At 48.1% G+C, this 18416-nt stretch overlaps 1 protein-coding gene across 1 annotated transcript; it reads left to right on the plus strand.

The window, feature by feature from the left end:
- Nucleotides 1-316: 316 nt before the first annotated feature.
- NRN1L (neuritin 1 like) lies at nt 317-13943 on the plus strand. Its single transcript, XM_048515878.1, has 3 exons — nt 317-425; nt 11045-11207; nt 13072-13943. The coding sequence occupies exons 1-3, from the start codon at nt 371-373 to the stop codon at nt 13355-13357; spliced, it is 504 nt and encodes a 167-aa protein (XP_048371835.1). The 5' UTR covers nt 317-370; the 3' UTR covers nt 13358-13943.
- The last annotated feature ends 4473 nt before the right edge of the window (nt 13944-18416 follow it).

An 18416-nucleotide genomic window follows, 5' to 3' on the forward strand; every position in this document is an offset into this window, starting at 1 on the left:
CTTTGGAGTTTGAGCGGGTCAGGTTCTCCTGGGCCATCCGGGCCAGGCCAGTCCTCTCTTAAGGAACAGGTTTCCGGGGACCCGGTGCGATGTCCGGCAGCAGTTTTTCCACCTGCAAGAGTTTCCTCCAAATCCAAGCCCAACCCCTCGACTTTCTATTCCAAGCATCTGCACTGCAGGCGCCCGTGCCAGGACCCTGCAACCAGGGCAGCTCGCCCCAGACCAGGCGGGGCTCTCCGGGAGGGGAGAGGGGAGGGGCAGCCGCCCCCCGGGGCGGGGCTAGCGGAGGGGGCGGCGCCTGGAGCCGCGGGGCTCTGGGGCTGGGCGCCTGGCTCTGGCTGCGCACTGCTGCCGGGCGCGGGCGGGCACGATGGGCTGCGGGGCGCTGCTGGCCGCCTTGGCGCTCCTGCTGCCGCGGCTCCTGGGTGAGTGGCCGCCGCTGGCGGGGCGCGGGAGAGCCGAGAGGGGAGTCTGGGCATAGGATCGGCTTGCGCGGAGGGGGGCGGAGGAAGGAAGGCGCGCTGGTGGCTGCAGCTGGAGCGCGGGGCGCACCTGGCTTCCCTTCCCCGTGCCCCTCGTGGGCGCGGACAGCCTCGGCGCGGGGATCGCGCCTTCTGGGGAAGCGCCGGCTCTTCCGATGCGCGGGCGCCGGAGCTCCGCTATCCTGACCCAAGCTCTTAGTAGGCTACCCTGCGCGCTCTGGCCGGCTCCTGGTTTTCTTTCTGCTCTCCTCCCACCCAAACTGGTACCCCGGAAAGGGCTCCCGACTGCAATAGGAAGAGAGGACACCTGCTTAACTGGTTTGGCTTTCGCCCTGATCTGGATCGCCCAGGCTAGCCCAGTGTGGTCGGCTCTCGGAAACTAAGCAGGGTCGGCCCTGGTTGGTACTTGGGTGGGGGACCGCCAGGGAATCGATGCAGAGCCAGGCTGTGGCAAGTCAGCTCTGAGCGTCCCGTGCCTTGAAAGCTCTAGGGTTGCCATAAGTCGCTGTGGCTTGCTGGCATTTTCCATCACCCGCGATGCAGACACAGGAAGCTCCTTTAACCCCCCAAAGTGCATTCGGTTCCCAGTGGGGAGGCAAGGGAACTATAAATAATAACACCGGACCTTTTTACAAGGGAATTTTACAAATTCACACACATCGGTGCAAGTTTTCAAGCTCCCTAGAGCTCTTCATCAGGCTGGGTGGAACAAAGGCCACTTGGTTGAAAAATGCACTATCAATCTTCTTTCAACACAGTTTAACGATAGTTTGCAAGTGGATTTTGCTGTTTCACCCAGTAAAACCCATCTGCAAAGTGGATTGAAAGTGCAGTATTCAGCATGCGTGAAAGTCCTCTAATAATTCTATCTTCTACCCTTTGGATTAAAGGGTGTATATTTAATGAAGAGCCTTGGTGAGCTGGAAAGCTTACACCAATGCTCTGCGCCAAGTGGGTTGGTCCGAAGACCTTTGTATTATGGGGACTTCTGTCCTCTTTTTGACTTTTGCGTGGACCAAAATGGTTGACCATTTTTTAAAATAAAAAGCCCACCTGCTACTACTTAATCCTTTTAACTGGAATTGTTGGGCATTGAATGAACTCAGGATCTTTTGCATGCTATGCAGATACTCTACCGCTCTCCCCACCCAGCACTGCCCCACTGCCCACCCCCCACACTGGAAAACTTACTTGGTTCACAATCAAGGAAGTTTCCAAGTGGCCAGATAGGTGATATCTTCTTCCTCGCTCATTTCCCCCTCCCATTTCCCTTATTCACCTTTAGGAAAAAAAATAAGAGTTTGGATTTGTACCCTGTGTTTCTCTCCTGTAAGGAGACTTAAGGTGCTTTACAAGCTCGTTTCCCTTCCTCTCCCCATAATAGATACCCTGTGAGGTAGGTGAGGCTGAGAGAGTTCTGAGAGAACCGTGATTGGCCCAAGGTCACCCAGCAGGCTTCATGTGTAAGAGCAGGGAAACAAATCTGCTTCACCAGATAAGAGCCCGCCATTTGTGTGGAGGAGTGGGGAATCAAACCTGGTTCTCCAGTTTAGAGTCTACTGCTCTTAACCACTACACCACATTGGCTGTCAGTGGCAATCTGAAGTCTGTGTCTGTAAGTAGTACCATAGCCTGATTCCATCTTAATCTGAAACAAGGCGGTGCAATATTGCTTTCGATACGCACACACAAGTCCTGTTTCGGGGGCTTAATCTGTTAGTGCTTAATTCATACATGTACTCATCTCCTGATAACTGCAGTCTACTGATGATGAACGTGGCGTGTGTGAATTTGCAGGAGTTCCTTCAAGTTTTCGGGCTGTTTCCAAACTACTCAGATTCCGCTGGATCTCCCGGTCCCTTAATCTGGGAGGTAGAAACAGGGAGCTCATCCTGGCTCCCTTGACTGCCTTAAAAACGGAGGTAATCCTGCCAAGACCAGGAAGACATGACAGTTAACTTAATTTACTGTATGTTTTGAATGTGGTGCCTGCCGAGCTTGGAGGATGGTGATTTGGTGGTGGTATACTCAGCACTTTATGTGATTGTATGTTTGGGAGGCTTTGGGGGGGGGGGGGGATTTTGATAAGCTAAATGCAGCTGTCCTTTTTCTCCACCTGAGTTATTTGTCTAGGCATGCGGTGTAATGTTTTGAGCAGCGATGTTAAACTCATTTGTTACAAAGGCTGGATATGACATAAATGTGACTTGGGTGGGCTGGGCCCTGGGTGGGGTGTGTGTGGCTGCCTTGGCTGGTCCTAGAATGGCACTGCAAGGGGGGGGGGGCTAGATCAGGAGCAAGGGTGGGTTGCCTCAGCTAGCTTGTGAGCCTGATAAGACCCCTCAAGGGGCCAAATCCAGCCCCTGGGCCTCATCTTTGACACCCCTGGGGTACAGTGTAATGTAACCACTGAAAGCACGATATAAATGCACACTGTAGAATCACAGAAATAACGTGGGTTTTGAGGATAAAATAAGTTTCTCTCTTCGTTGTCACCACACAGAGTGTGGCAACCACTCCACATGTTGAGAAGCTGTACAGATTTGAAGATGATTCTGTCCTGAGTTTTCTCCTCTTGTTTTGAATGGTTGGGTTGTGGGCATATCTCCTGCAAAGCAGATGATCCGCCACTAACCCATAGCCTGGACCAGTAAATACACCTGAGGCTGCCTTCCACTGGGTCAGGTAATTGGTCAAAGCCAGAATTGTTTATTCAAACTGGCAGCAGCTCTTCAGGGTCTTAAGCAGAGGTGTTTCATGGCACCTGCTCTTGATCATTTTAACTGGAGACACCAAAGATTGAACACGGGACTTTCTGTTTTGCAAACCAGATGCTGTACTGCTGAGCCAAAACCTGACCCCTGCATTTGTATGCCACCCTTCCCCAAGGTGCTCCAGATGGCATACCGTGGCCATGATGCCCCCCCTTTCTCCATTTTGCTCTCACAACAACCCTGTGAGGTGGATTTGGCTGGAGAAAAGAACTAGGCCATGTGAGAGGGCAGGAACCTGAGCGCGAGTCTCCTAGATCTTTAGATCATTGCACTAAGTTGGCTCTCTGCACTGGGCTAGTCTATTTGTAGAAGATGGAATTACATTTGTATTTTCAGCTAGTGGGTAATATGTGTGGAGAACTGCTGGACATGCTAACCTTCTGGCCCTTTTGGGGTTTTTTGGATTTTGCGGGGCAAAACAACACATAGGATACCAGCTAGCCAGGGCCGGATTAAGACCTTTAGAGGCTCTAAGCACTGAAAAGATGATGGTACTGCCCATATATTTTATATGTCATTCAAAATAAAAACAATAGTGAACTGTAATATATATATATATTCTAATGAATAAATATCATTTGTATGAAACAGAACACCCATTATGCCACTGCATTCTTGCCTTGAAGATACAATGTATCTTACACAAATCAAAGATGTAAAATAATGTTTACTGTTGCTCACTTTTAACCTTATTTACAGTACAAATTTTTTTCTCCTGCATTTGTTAATTGCAAAGTCTTTGATCAGATCTTTAAAATTAATCTGATGTAACAAATCTGCTTCAATAGCTTAGCAGAGATAAGGAGAAAAAAAGAACTCTATGGGGCCTTCTTTACCTGAGGCCCAAAGCACCTGCTTATTTTGCTTAATGGTAAATCCAAGACTGCAGCTAGCTAAAAGACACCCAAGCAGAGGGTCACTTTTGCTACTATTTTTGCACACCCGTGTATGGTCTGCATGGATTCTGATCCATTCCGTTCTAGTAAATGCCCAAACAGGTTTGTTGCCATTTCTGCCTCACCCACATCCAATAATGGACTGTAGTTGTCTGCTAACAGATGCCTAAGGTGACCAGCTCTGGGCTGGAAACTTTCTGGAGATTTTGAGGATGGAACCTGGAGAAGGGGAGGGACTTCAGTTGGGTATGTCATAGAGTCCATCTTCCAGAGCAGCTGTTTTCTCCTGGGGAATGGATGTCACCTGAATATCAGTTATAATTCTGTGAGATTGCCAGCCCCATCTGGAAGCTGACAACCCTAAATCAATCAAAACAAAAAGATGACAGGAAGAAGGAAGGAATCTGTGCTCAGGGGTCACCCAGTCTATTGGGATGTCCAAGTCTCCAACTCTGCCTGCTGCGGAAGATGGGTTACCCTGCTCTGCAGTGCAAAAGGATCTAGCTTTCCCTGTGAGAATCTGTGAGAGGTTGCTTGAGGCAAGCAAAGATCTTATTATAGATGGATTATTCACTGAACGTTTGTGGGAGTTCTTATTCCTGTTAAGCATATTAAAAATGCAAAAAAAATGTTTTAAAAACAAACTAAAAAACTGCAGCAGCAATTCCTCTTGGATTAAGAGGTTGGAAGGGCATTTTGTGACTCTAAGAAGCTTTGCCTGCAGTCAACTGAGAGGGTTCCTGAACAGGCTATTGGGGTGAGAAATGGTGTAATTCCACCACAGGCTCTGTAACATTTATGGAAGAGACTCTGGGGTATGGAAGAGACTCTGGGGTGGTCTTCCCTCACAAGAAATGTTTCAGACTTTCCCTGAAAAGCTTCATTGACTAAATCTGGCATAACTCTGCATTCCCATTCTGTATAAAGAACTTTGTGCATGCTTTAAAATTACCCTTCTACTCAAAATCTCTAGTGGATATTTCCTTCTGCTAAGTCAGTAGTTTTCTGCAAAAATATTCTTTTGTCAGTACCATTAGCCATTGTAAAGTATTTGTGTTGGGGGGGGGGGGTTACCATAGGGAGGTGCTTTCATTTTCTTTGGCCCCCTCCCCTTCCATGTGGTATATCCACAGCTGGAGCAGTGAACTCAGAGCGACTGTGCATTTGAAAACAAGTACAGGATGCTGCCAGCAAGGTTCTGACCTGTATAGTTTTTGCTTATTTCAAATACTTTTATGTTGTTCTTCTGTAAAAAGACTGGGTTGGAAACATTCCCAGCTTTGAGGTCTGCAGAGGCTCTTATTATTCCTGGATCACCATAAGCATTTTTCCTTTGGGGCAAGAGTTAAGTCAGTTGATTATTAGAAATGAGTACATGTGTGATGTATTTTAATTGGACATGTTTTCCTTCTTGCTGGAATGGGTAGTGCATTTTTGATAGCTGCGCTTTCTGATAAAGATCTCTGTGTAGCTATGAAAGCTTGCCTATTCCCTTTTTAATAAAAGTCGAAGCAATGGAAGATGTTACCTGAAGTGATAGGATTGCCAGTTTCCAGGTGGTGGCTGAAGATCTCTCACCATTACAACTGATCTCAAGGCAACAGAGATCAGTTCAGCTGAAAGAAAAAGGCTGCTTTGAAAAGCAGATGTGGCATTATACCCCATTGAAACCTCTCCCCAAACCCTGTCCTCTCCAAGCTCTACCCCCAAGTCTCCAGGTTTTTCCTAACCAGGAGCTGACAACCTTATTTCGTGTCCAGAGGCAGTCCTGCCATGAAGCCGATTCAGCCCCATCAGTTTGGGAATTGCAGAGTTGGGAGGCAGTTCTCATGCAACTTCTGAACTGACCATGCATGCTTTTCTGGGAGTAAGCTCCACTGAATAGACCTCTGAGTAAACCTACTTTGGTTTGGTTCTGGTGTGTTTTCCGGGCTGTGTGGCCGTGGTCTGGTGGATCTTGTTCCTAACGTTTCACCTGCATCTATGGCTGGCATCTTCAGAGGTGTATCACAGAGGGAAGTCGGTTACACACAGATGCAGGTGAAACGTTAGGAACAAGATCCACCAGACCACGGCCACACAGCCTGGAAAACCCACCAGAACCAGTTGAATCCGGCCGTGAAAGCCTTCGACAACAACTTGGTTTGCTCTGTAAGTGTCTGAAGGGGTTTCTGGTGTGCCACACATAGAACATTGTTGGTTTAAAGAGAAAAAGGGAGCTCTTGGGGCACAGAATATTCCTGTGGCATCCTGAACTAGAATTCATGGAATCCTGAACTAGAATTCATAGAATCATAGAGTTGGAAGAGATTCCAAGGGCCATCAAGTCCAACCTCTTGCAATGCAGGAACACATAATCAAAGCACTCCTGACAGCTGGCCATCCAGCCTCTATTTAAAAACCTCCAAAGAAGGAGACTCCACCGTCTAACAGCCCTTACTGTCAGGAAGTGTTTCCTGATGTTTAGGTGGAATCTCTTTTCCTTCACCTTGAACCCATGACTCCTGGTCCTAGTCTCTGGAGCAGCAGAAAACAAGCCTGCTCCCTCATCAACATGACATCCCTTCAAATATCTAAACATGGCTATCATGTCACCTGTTCACCTCCTCTTCACCAAACTAAACATACCCAGATCCCTCTCTCCTCATAGGGCATGGATTCAAGACCTTTTACCATTTTAGTTGCCCTCCTCTGGACCTGTTGCAGCTTGTCAATTCCCTGGTGTTCCTCTTGCAGTTGGTACAACCAGAAGGACCTTTCTCCCAAACTAGCAGGTGCAGAGTCCTTGAGTTGAAATGTGACTTTCTCTAATATCTTGGTTTAATTGTAATCTAATTGGACAGTTGAGGTGACTGTGGTTGGCATATGGTTTGTTCCCTGCAAGAATGGTGGGCATCCCATGGTTAGGCTGGTGGGCAGTCTGGCAAAAGCTGATGGAGAGGCTCTGGCAAGGAAGCTATAAAGTTTATGCCAGTGACAAGTAGGTATTTATTTATTTAGAGTCCAGTGGTGGCGAACCTTTGGCACTCCAGACGTTGTGGACTACAATTCCCATCAGCCCCTGCCAGCATGGCCAATTGGCCGTGCTGGAAGGGGCTGATGGGAATTGTAGTCCATAACGTCTGGAGTGCCAAAGGTTCGCCACCACAGATTTAGATATTTGTACCCCACCTTTCCTCTTGGACCAAGGGTATGAACCACATGTGAACTCTGTGGGTTACAGGCTTCTCCTGTACACCTTTGGTTTTTTAAAATGAAACACTCATTTTCTCGCTCTCGTCGTGGTGATAAAAGTTAGAAAGGGAAAAACGTTTTAAAAGGTTAGTTGCGAGAACAGTAAAACACCACAAATGGTTTGATAATGAAATGCAGCTAAATGTGCAAAGGTTTTTGTCCCTTGTACGACTCACAGTATTATTCCCCATGGAGATTTGGGGGTAGTAGCTGAGAGGACAGAGTTTAAGGAGAGGAGGGAACTCAGTGAGGATGGGATACCCTGGAGTCCAGCCTCCATAGTTGCTGTTTCCTCCACGTTAACTGATCTTTATAGGCTCAAGGTCAGTAATGGGGAGCAAATGGTTTTTCCGGCCAGTCCAAGGTAGCTGTTTGGATCCCAGCCAAAAGCTAAAACCCGCATCTTAATTTTTTCCCCCAAATTATAGTAACAACAAAGCTTAAGTGTCTGAAGTGACAGACTTTTTAAAAGGGAGAAAAACAGTAGCATGAATGTACAAACTAAGGGTAGATTTCCAGATAACCCGTTCCCAAGCACTAATGAACTTCGGTTTAGACGGCCTTCTCTCCTTCCAGTGCTGGTGGTCTGTCAGTTTGTCCCATTTCACAGTCCGCCAGACCTTTCAAATTCATTCTTTAATTGGCAGGTTTTTAGGAACATGCCGTTTTGAATGATAATTTTTTGTGACCGTTAACTAATTGGCAGTTCTGCGAAAAACTGAATGGCAGCGGGTTCCCGTCTTCTCTGCATGATGGCGCTATGGATTGCTCGGCTGCTAAGAGGGGCCTTAGTGCTGAAGGTTGTGCTTTGTGCATGAGGCAAGGCTCTCCAAAGCATTCAGCAGGCTACTGGATTACCCGTTCTTAGGGTTACCAACCTCCAGATGGGGCCAGGATGTCTCCTGTAATTACAGCTGATCTTTAGACTACAGAGATCAGTCCCTCTGGATAAAATAGATGCTTCACGCATAGGTGTCAAACTCAGGCCCTCCAGATGTTCATGGACTACAATTCCCAGCAGCTTCTGCTAGCATGGCCAATTGGCCCTGCTGGCATGGGCTGAAGGGAATCGTAGTCCATGAACACCTGTGGGAGATTTGAGTTTGTACCTATCTCAGAAGGAAGTAGACTCTGTGGCATTAAACTGTAGTGAAGTCTACCCCCTCCTCAAACCCTACCCTCTCATTATCTCCAGGAATTTCCCCCATCTGAATTGGCAACCCAGTGACTGTTGTGATTTAGGGCAGAAATGGTGCCATGGTTCTGCTGTGGAGTGGAGGAGAGTCCTGAGCCGGTTAGTGTTTTGGAATATGTAATATGTCCCTGCGCACCATGGCAGAAGCCTCAGATGGTGAGTCTGCAGTAGAGGAGCCTGTAGCTGGGCCATCTGGGACCCACAGCATGGCAGAAGCCTCAGATATGGAGTCTGGAGTAGAGGAGGCTGCGGCTGGGCCATCAGAGGTCCAGCCAACTTGGGCAGACTTAGTGCCTGGAAGCAGTGGGGCTGGGATCAGAATGGGAGCTCAGGAAACTCTGAGGAGCCGCCTGGGATGGAAACTGCTACTAGAAGCGCTGCCAGTCCCAGCTCTGTCCTTCCCAGTACCCTGGATTGTTCCAGCCAGGGGACAGCCCGTCAGCTCCTGCACCCCCAGGGTCACCTGAACCCCAGGAACAATGACAAAGGCAGCTGCAGCGCCACCTACAGGAGCAGAGATGCAGCAGCAGGTTGACAGCCTTAGAGCAAGCAAGGGGAAACAGCGAGTTCTTACAGGAGCCAGGCTAAGGGGGTGCAGCTGGGGGAGGCTGGCAATTAGTGGGAAGGCCATTCTGTGGAAAGCCAGGTGCCAGCCTGCTCACCTCCCTCATCGCCAGAGCCTCAGGAACAGTCGAGAACATTCTCGGACAGGAGATGCATCATACCAATTTCTCTGGTGTGATCATAGATTGCCGAAATCCGTGGCTGTAGAATACATGCCTTGCCTTTGAACCAACTGCCGTTTATATTTCTAAACATCACAGTGCATGTCTTCCCACACCCTCTGTGTCTACAATTCTAATGGTTGAAGAAGGGAGGGAAATGTAACTTTCAAGGGCTGAGCAAAGTTGGCATGTCCGTTTGGCTTGTGATGATTGGAGAGGGATGGTGAGACCTAAGAACCGGCATATACTGGAGGTGACGAAAAGCTGATGCTTTGTGATAATGGGTCTAGAGGCCTAATGTTATCCCTGCTGCCAGCAGAGGGATTAGGGGAACTCTCTTCACTCTGTCATTTTAATGGCTGCCTAATAGCTTGTAATGAATGTGGTGAGTTCAGAGTGCTTCCCACAGAAGGATTCTAAGGAAACATTGGACTTTTCTAGAAATCCTTTGGTGCTGCCGAGGTCCTGCCATTCTTCCTTTTGCCAAACTGTGTCTGGGAGACTTGCTAATCTCGCTGTTCCCCTGTTGGTTCTGAGGGGATCCCTTCATCCCAGGTCTGGTTCATCTCATCTGGCTGTCCAGAAGGGCTGAGATGCCCTGGGCGGTGTTTGATGTGAGAGCTAGGCCAGCTTGCTTAAAATATTAATCGGTTTCTTCCTTTTTAAGCTGGCCTTAAGAATCCAGCAGCATTTCTCGGGCGTTGCTATGGTGGCCGAGCATCATCGGCCAAGGCCTCGCCTCCTGCAGAGACCACACCAGCTCAGCTTTAGGGAAGGCTTAGCAACATCTCCACTGGCGGGGCTGGTGGGAAAATTACTCCTGTTTACTGGTCTGGCTACAGTGTGTTGATGAGCCTTGGCGGAGTCGGTTGAGTTCAAACTAGTCAGCTGATTTAAACAATTTTCAGCCGATTCATGACGTGCTTTTTTAGAAATGGCTAATATTCAGTATTCGTTGTACTCCCACTGTTCAAAGTTCTTCATACAATGCTATCTTGTTCTAATCTTTAACAGCACTCATGAACATGAGTCTGATAGTATTATCATTATCCCTATACTGGCAATTGGAGGCTGAGAGGCTTGTCTTAAGGTGATCCCAGGTGTAGCACCTACCAAAGGATTTCCTGGTGGCCGCTTGCTTTTCTCCAGAAGTTAGGGGTCAGTCATCATGTTCCTGCACCCTTTTGGAGCAGGGTTTTTTTCCCCACAGGACTCCCAAGGTCTGAAGGGAATACCTTTTTTCAAGACTCCCAAGGTCTGAAGGGAATATCTCTTCAGGGACTGCTGCCTCCATCATAGGCAGTGCTTGGCTGAGAACTGCCCAGTGTTTGGGACTGCCACCTCCTCACAGCCACCATTTTGTGGAGATGTCCGCCGCCCTTTCTCAAAATTCCAGAACTGCCCCAAACAAATTTGGGGACTCTGTCCCTTAAGCCAACCAAGTGAGTCTGGGGCAGAGACAGGACCCTCAAGTCACTCTGCTACACCGTCTCACTTTGATCAAGCTATTAACATCTCAATAGATTTGCCTCTTACATATCTTCAGCATAAGTTCCTCCTTTTTTTTAGATGCTGAAGGAATTATAAGGTGGCCTGTGCTTATACAACTGTAAAGTTGCTGTCCCCTGTTGATAGATGCTACCTGACTTCTACTTCAGTCCTTCATGTGAGACCAAGAAGAAGGAAAGAGGTTGTGGACGAAACCAAACCAAATCTCCTCCTGTTTGTCTCCTTTCAGCACTGTCTGAGGAGCCGCTCAGCATGGCCGGCCGGAAGTGCAACACCATCTACAAGGGCTTTGCAGATTGCCTGATCAGCCTCGGAGACAGCATGGCTCAAACTATTCAGCAGCAGCAAGACGAGAGTAGCCAAGAGCTGCAGGAGTTGGAGACCATTTGCAAGTGAGGGCAGAATCCTTCACTCCCAGGAGACAGGTGGACCGGGAGATGGGGTTTAAAAATGTCCACCGTTGTGCTCTTCAGCAGATAATTTTGGATATCTAAAATGAATATCTCACAAAATTAGTAACATGGGGTTGCCAATTCCAGGTCTGGAGATACTTGGAGCTTTGGGGAGTGGAACCTGCGGAAGGCAGGGTCTGGGGAGGGCAGATAGCTCAGCAGGTTACAGTTCCATGAAATCTGTCCTCCCAAGCAGCCATTTTCTCCAAGGAAACTGACTTCTGTTGCCTGGAGATCAGTTGCAATTCTTGGACATCTCCAGGCCCCACCTGGAAGCTGGCAACCCTGTAGATTGGATCCTACAGGTTTTTCTGTTGTAAGAAAAGGAGAAGGGGAGTTATTACCAATCAAGGGCTGTGGAGATAGGAAAAAATAGAATGAGCTGAGGGTGTCATCTTTGATCTCACAAAGAGAGGAGGAACTGTAGTAGCAAGGGGAGTTGTGGGACTTGAGGACAAAGTGAGATCAAGCAGAAAAGCGAATGCAGTCCCATTGAAAAGCAAGTCAAATTTGGCCACTACAAAGTTGGCAAATGATTTTTTTTTTTCAGGTGATTATAGTGGTATGGGGCCAAGCGGGGAGAAAGGCAGGAGGGGTTGGCTTCTTTGTTGGGCACCATTAACTCACCAACCGTTTTCTAGAGCCCAGGCTTTGCAGCTAGTTCAGGGGTCAGGAACCTGGCTCCAGATGTTCAGGAACTACAATTCCCATCAGCCTCTGTCAGCATGGCCAATTGGCCATGCTGGTAGGGGCTGATGGGAATTGTAGTTCCTGAACATCTGGAGAGCCGCAGGTTCCCTACCCCTGAACTAGTTAAACATAATTCAAGTAAACCCACACTGAAACTTCTGCTGAGTCTGTCAAGGTCAGAATGGTCTGCTCTGACTGGCAGTGACTGTCAAGGGTCTCAGGCAGTTTTTCACCACACTTCCTGCCTGCCTGGTCCATTAATTTGAGATGTATATTGCATTATTTATTGTATCTCATTTCCTAGCAGTACTCTCAAGATAGTAGAAGAAAAACATAGAAGAGATGTGGGTGGAGACTGAGGTCAGTGGTAGAATAGATGCTTTAATCATAGGTGTCAAACTCGTGGCCCTCCAGATGTTATGGACAACAGTTCCCATCATCCCCTACCAGCATCATGTTGGCAGGGGATGATGGGAACTGTAGTCCATAACATCTGGAGGGCCACGAGTTTGACACCTGTGTTTTATATGTAGGAAGTTCTAAGTGCAATCCCTGACCTCTCCATTTTGAAGGCGGTTGTGTTGTTTCTGAGATCATGGAAAGGGCTGCTAAGTAGTAGTGAGGAATGAACCAGTAGTCTGACTCTGTGTAAGGCAGCTTGATGGGTGCTCTTAGATATTCATCTGCATTGAAACCTCCACATATTTAATTCAGCTCCCCCAGGGAAAGCATAATACTTGAAGCAATAGTCAGATGGACATGGCAGGCCCAAAGATGGAGGTCAAAGACAGATGGATGAGTGCAGTGGAGGTGAGGTGAGGGAAAAGAAGCCGAGAAGGAAGTGGATTGAGAAAGGTATTGCTATGAAGATGATTCCCTTCAGTAAATAAAAATGATACTGCACAAGAAGTGCCGTAGGAGGAGAAACAGGAGGAGGAGCCAAAAACAAAAGTGTTAAAAACTGGTGGACCTTAAAGGGGAATTCAACCAGAGAGCAGGACACTATCCCAGCACATACAGACAGTGTTCCATTTTTATATAAGGAAAGGTAACAGAGTTCTTAAGTTATCTGTGAATCTGTGCTTGGTTTTCACTCATATTCCCTTTTCTGCAGGTCCTGGGATGACTTCCACATCTGTGCCAGCCAGGTGTTGTCCAGATGCCCCGATGAGGCAGCAGCCATCTGGGAGTCCCTTCGACAAGAGTCCCGGAAGTTCCAGTTCCAAGGAAACCTCCATGATCTGTGCAGTTCGCGGTCCCAGCCGGCTGGCAATGGGAGAGCTTTGAATATGGATGAAACCAACAAGGAAACTTTGCGAGGGTTGGCCTGGCTTCCACGGCCCAGCCTCTGGGATGTCCTGACTCTTGTGGCTCTGTTTGCTTTGGCACCTTTTGTCTAGCCTAGGAATCAGGGGAGTGGGGGAAGGGGAGGCCCTCCTCCCATACTGTCCACCATAGTATGGTCTGGTTGCCCAGCACTGCCCTATACCAGGAACTTGGATCGGACTCAGAAGTTGATGGACTGGGCTTGTGGGTTTGGATGTCAAGAGGAGAGTGTTTCAATGAGTGAAGGAAGATGGAGGATGTGAGCTTCACCTCCCTCTGCCTGCCCTGCTCAGGAGACCGGGGTAGGGATAAAGGTGCTCCTTTTGGCCTTGAGCCAGTTGGCAACCTATAGGTACCCTCAACAATGCTCTACTTCCCTTTCTGCCCATATTCCTCCATTTCACATACCCTCCTAGCTTTCCAGCCATTCTTCATCCTGGACTGTTGCCCTTGGCTAGCAGTAGTATCTCAGAACCATAGCCCTTGACGTAATGAGAACCTCAGCTCAGCCCATTCTTTCCACCGTCCTTGATGGTTGCTGGTGCCCCAGGGAGACTTGGAAGAAGGAGATTGGATTTATACCCCACCCTTCTCCCCTGTAAGGAGACTCAAGGTGGCCTACAAGCTCCTTTCCCTTCCTCACCCCACAACAGACACCTTGTGAGGTAGATGCGGCTGAGAGAGTTCAGAGAGAACTGTGACTAGCTCATAGTCGCCCAGCAGGAATGCAAGAGTGCAGAAACACAGCTGGTTCACCAGATAAAACCTCTGCAACTCAGGTAGAGGAGTGGGGAATCAAACCCGGTTCTCCAGATTAGAATCCAGCTGCTCTTTACCACTGCCCCAGACTGGCTCTCACTTAGAGGTGGTCATTCTGGTGTGATATGGCAGCCATTGTCTCCTCGCATTTAGTCCTGCAACATTCTTGGGAAAAGACCAGCTATGAGTACAGATATGCTCAGTGTACACGCCACTTCTTTCCAGGCGTACTTAGCTCATTGCAAATTACTCCTCTCTATACTGCCACCAGTGTGCCTAAGAAAGGCTTGTTGCTGGGTGTCCCTGTCTGCAACCCATCAGCCGTCTCTTTGGCTTGCTGAACCTTTTTTGCTGTTTTGAAGAGTGAATTTCCTGCCCTGGTGGGTTTTGGGCTGTTTGTGTGCCTGCAGGGTTTTTCCTCTCCCTGAGCTTTCTGCAACATGCTCTTTAGCCACCAGGCGCAGATAGCACGGGAATTAGTCTGTACCATAGGCAATGACAGAGGAATCTCCTGTGAGTCCCCCTGAACTGGCACACATTCTGCCACATTGCCTTGCCAATCCATGGTTTGCAGTGGCATAGCTACCACTGGGTGGGGTGGGGCGGGGCGGGGCAGGCGTCCTGAACAGACACCATTAGGGTCACATGGGGTGGAGTCTGCCCCAGGCTCCATTTTCCCTAGCTATGCCCCTGATGGGTTGTGACCCTTGGGTGAATTTCTGGGCCACCCCCTTGTGTTCTGGGCTCCTGTAGAGCTGCCTGCCTCTATTTTATTTATTTTTTGCTGCTTTTGGAAATATCTCCTGCTAGGGTGCATGCATAGAGAGAAGGATGCGTGCCTCCTGCCTCTCTCTCTTTGCACACATTTGCTAAAAGAAGCGACAGGGTGGTGATCTCACTCAGTCATGCAGAGCTTTTATTAGCACTAGCGGGTGCCAGCGTCAGACCAAGGTTTGTTTGTTTTGTTCTTTTCTGGTGCCCTAAGCAAATTGTGACTTTTGGCACCCCGCCTCCGTTTACTAGAAAGAAAAGTGAGAAGTCTAGAACAAATGTTTGCTAAAGTAGATGTTCAGAATGAACAATGTAAACATGAAAAGGAATAAGCTCTTCAGAAGTTCCCCTCATGACACCTGGAGAAGATCAGAGTCAACAGATGGGGAGAATTTAGAAGCCAGGTAATTCTACGCTTCCCTCTAAGCCAGTGAATTAGGCCCTTCTTGCCATTTGGGGGCCTCTCAAAACCGGGTGCCCTCGCAAGCATGACTCTCTTGGAAAACTTGTCCTGCCTTCTTGGCTGGCTATCACAGACTGGACCAGTCAGCCCTGCCAGCTGGTCCTCCAGTGCTCCATGTGTTTGCAACACAGAGCTCCCTTCCTCGCCAATGAGGTCATAACTCTAGCCCCTCCCCTTCCTGTCATGTGCTTGCGGCTCAGTATGTGTCATACTGATGCTAGGGCAGGGGCACTGGTTCAAGTCAGTCCCAAGTCTGAGAAGGTTGAAGAACATCGTGTTGGTGTGTGCCTGTGCTTTTGGGTCTCTCATTAGGGTTTTCAACTCTGGGTTGGGGAATACCTGGAAATTTTTGGGGTGGAGTCTGAGGAGGGTGGGAGTTTAGTGGGATATAAGATCACAGAGCCCACATTCCAAAGCACACGTTTTCTCCAGGTGAATGGATCTCTCTTGCCTGGAGATCAGTTGGAATCCCAAGAGATCCTGGATGTTGGCAACCTTATTTTTCAAGGCTCTATCCAAAATACACCTTGTACAATTTATTTCTCATGGAATTGGACATTTGTAGTGAAGTGGTTACCTAGAAGAAGCTACCCAAGAGGGATTTCTGGGATGCCTTTCTGGTGTGATCTAGTTTCCATTCAGACAACACCTCTGTAACTGCCACACAAGCATCTGTTAGCCAACTTGAAGGGAAAATGGATGAGCCATGATAATTCAGAGCCTGAACCCCCTCATCATTCCATCCCGCCGCCGGTATCAGCTGTTTAAATGTATCTATATATTTATATTAAAAAGCACTTTTACATTTCTCTTGCCCTGTCCTGTGTTACTCCTGAGGCACGTGTGAATTGCAGATATTTTTGCATGTATGAAAGTTACACTATGATTCTTTTCTCTCCTTTGCCTTGGCACATACAAATGCTGGAGATGTATGGATTGAGGAAGAGGGAGAGAGTGTTTGTTCTCTCAAGGGTATTAACAGCTTTGCTTGGATTTCAACTCAGGGTTCCCAGCACTCCTTGCCCATAATGTAATTAATCTGCCTTTTTTGCATAAAGCTTCCAGTGAACACCTGACACCCACCTCTTTGGCTATTTCCCCTCTGAGAAATCAAATCAAGATACATCCGGGTTTCAAAAGAATCCACACCTTTTCAATTAGCCCAATTTTTGTCAGATCTGTTGCCATCCTGTGCATCTCCTGGCACATCCACCTATTAGCTGTCTCCAAAGTTAAAACAACTTTCCAGTGCCATGACGAGAAAATGATTCAGTTTCTCCCCCTCTCCTTTCCCCCCTCAAATGAGCTGAATTTCGAGGCATAAAGTTGATCGGCAATAGGTTCAGGGCAGCAAAAGGAAATACCGTTCTATTGAATGAGTAATTAAATTGGGGGACATCTAGATTCAAGTCCAGTAGCCTGTTTGAGGCCAAGAAGATTTTCAGGGTAGAAGTGCTCAAGAGTCAACACTCCGTCAAATACTTGACATCTCTTGTTGGTGCTGCTGGGCTCAAATATAGCTCTTCTGCTTCACAGCAACATGGCTACCCTCCTGAAACTTAACAGGGGTATTTACTGCTGGGATAGCTATGAGCAGGAGAATACTTTAGAAGGGGGATTAGACAGATTCATGGAGGAGAAGTTCACCAGTGGCTACTAGCCATGGCCACTAAAGGGACTTCCACCTCCAAAGGTAGCCAACCTCTGAAAACCAGAGCAAGGAGGAAACATCAAGAGAGAGGTCTCGGCTTCTATGCTTTGTTTGTTGACCCTTCTATACAGCTGGTGGACACTGTATGAAACAGGATGGACCACAGGTCTGACCAAACAGGGGTTCTTATATTCTTCCCTCTTAGTTTTGTGTGTGCTTTTGAGCCTTCTGCCACTGTGCTGCCTCAGGAAATTATGTTTTCTCCCTCTACTGAAACTTCAGGATGTGGGGCTACTAGAATAAGAAATAGGACTACCAGTGGGTGATGGGGGTAGGGTTGCCAGCTTCAGTTTGGGAAACTCCTCAAGATTGATGGGGTGGAGTGGGGTGGAGTCCACCCTCCAAAGCATCCATTTTTCTTCAGCAGAACTGATCTCTGTAGTCTGGAGATGAGCTAAAATTCTGGGGGATCTCCAAGGTCCCACCTGAAGGCTGGCATCCCCAGCAAGAGAACATATAGCTATCTAGGAGGTGACAGCCATTTTGCAGAGGTCTGATGTGTAAAGCAAAGCTCTGCTTCTGTGGAACACCTGCAGTTTTGGGGCTTTTTGAGCTCGCCATGTTGTGCCTGGAGTGTGTGAATGCCATACGAGGACACAGGGTAGCTGTTTACCAGCTTTGCTCCATGTGCTCTTACAGCAGAAACGAAGGCTGGTTTGCCACTGCCTCTAGGGCAGTGAGCTCAGCATTTTCTGAACGGCACAAACAAGAGCAGGAACCCCAGGAGAGCAGTGGCCCGAGGGAGCCGGCATTGTTTCCATTTCATGCGCTGTGCTGGCACGCTTCGGGGAGAAGCGTCTCTTCCTTGTTAAGGCTTAATATAGCCACAGGTGGACTGGGGATACATGGAAGATGCTCTCGGCTACCGTGGCAGGTTGGAAAACTGACTGCCAACTACTGCAGAGGTGCTGGTGAGGGGAGGGAATTGTCTCCCACCCTGAAGCCTTCTTCAGCTCCATCACATCCTACTGAGAACTGTCTTCTGCAGATCCTTTGGTCAACCTGCAGGACATACATTTTTACAGCTTCCTTCCTTTAAAAAAATGTCAGTCATGTTCTTTGATTCCAGTGCTGGATGTCCAAGAAACCCAGTTCCTGGAACCTTTTCCTTGCAGGTCTGTTTTTGCAGATTTCTGCAGCCATCTGGGCTGCCTTCCAGTGAATATCACCATTTCAAGGTGGTCTTCTCGATGCCAGGTACCAAAAAGCAAAGCTCAGTTAGGAACTCTATGGATTACCAACTCCATGTTGGGAAATTCCTGGGGATTTGGGGGAGGAGTGTGATGCCACTTGCAGAGAACAGGAGCCCAGAGTGAAACCTGTGACCAACACCAAACAGGGCTTGATGTCAACTTTGTCTGTCTCACTTAAGAGCATATGTTAATTAATTGAAATGTATGCAAATTTTAAAACAATGCCTTGTGCCAAG

Source organism: Sphaerodactylus townsendi, linkage group LG14 (assembly GCF_021028975.2).
Source record: "Sphaerodactylus townsendi isolate TG3544 linkage group LG14, MPM_Stown_v2.3, whole genome shotgun sequence".
Lineage (NCBI taxonomy): Eukaryota > Metazoa > Chordata > Lepidosauria > Squamata > Sphaerodactylidae > Sphaerodactylus > Sphaerodactylus townsendi.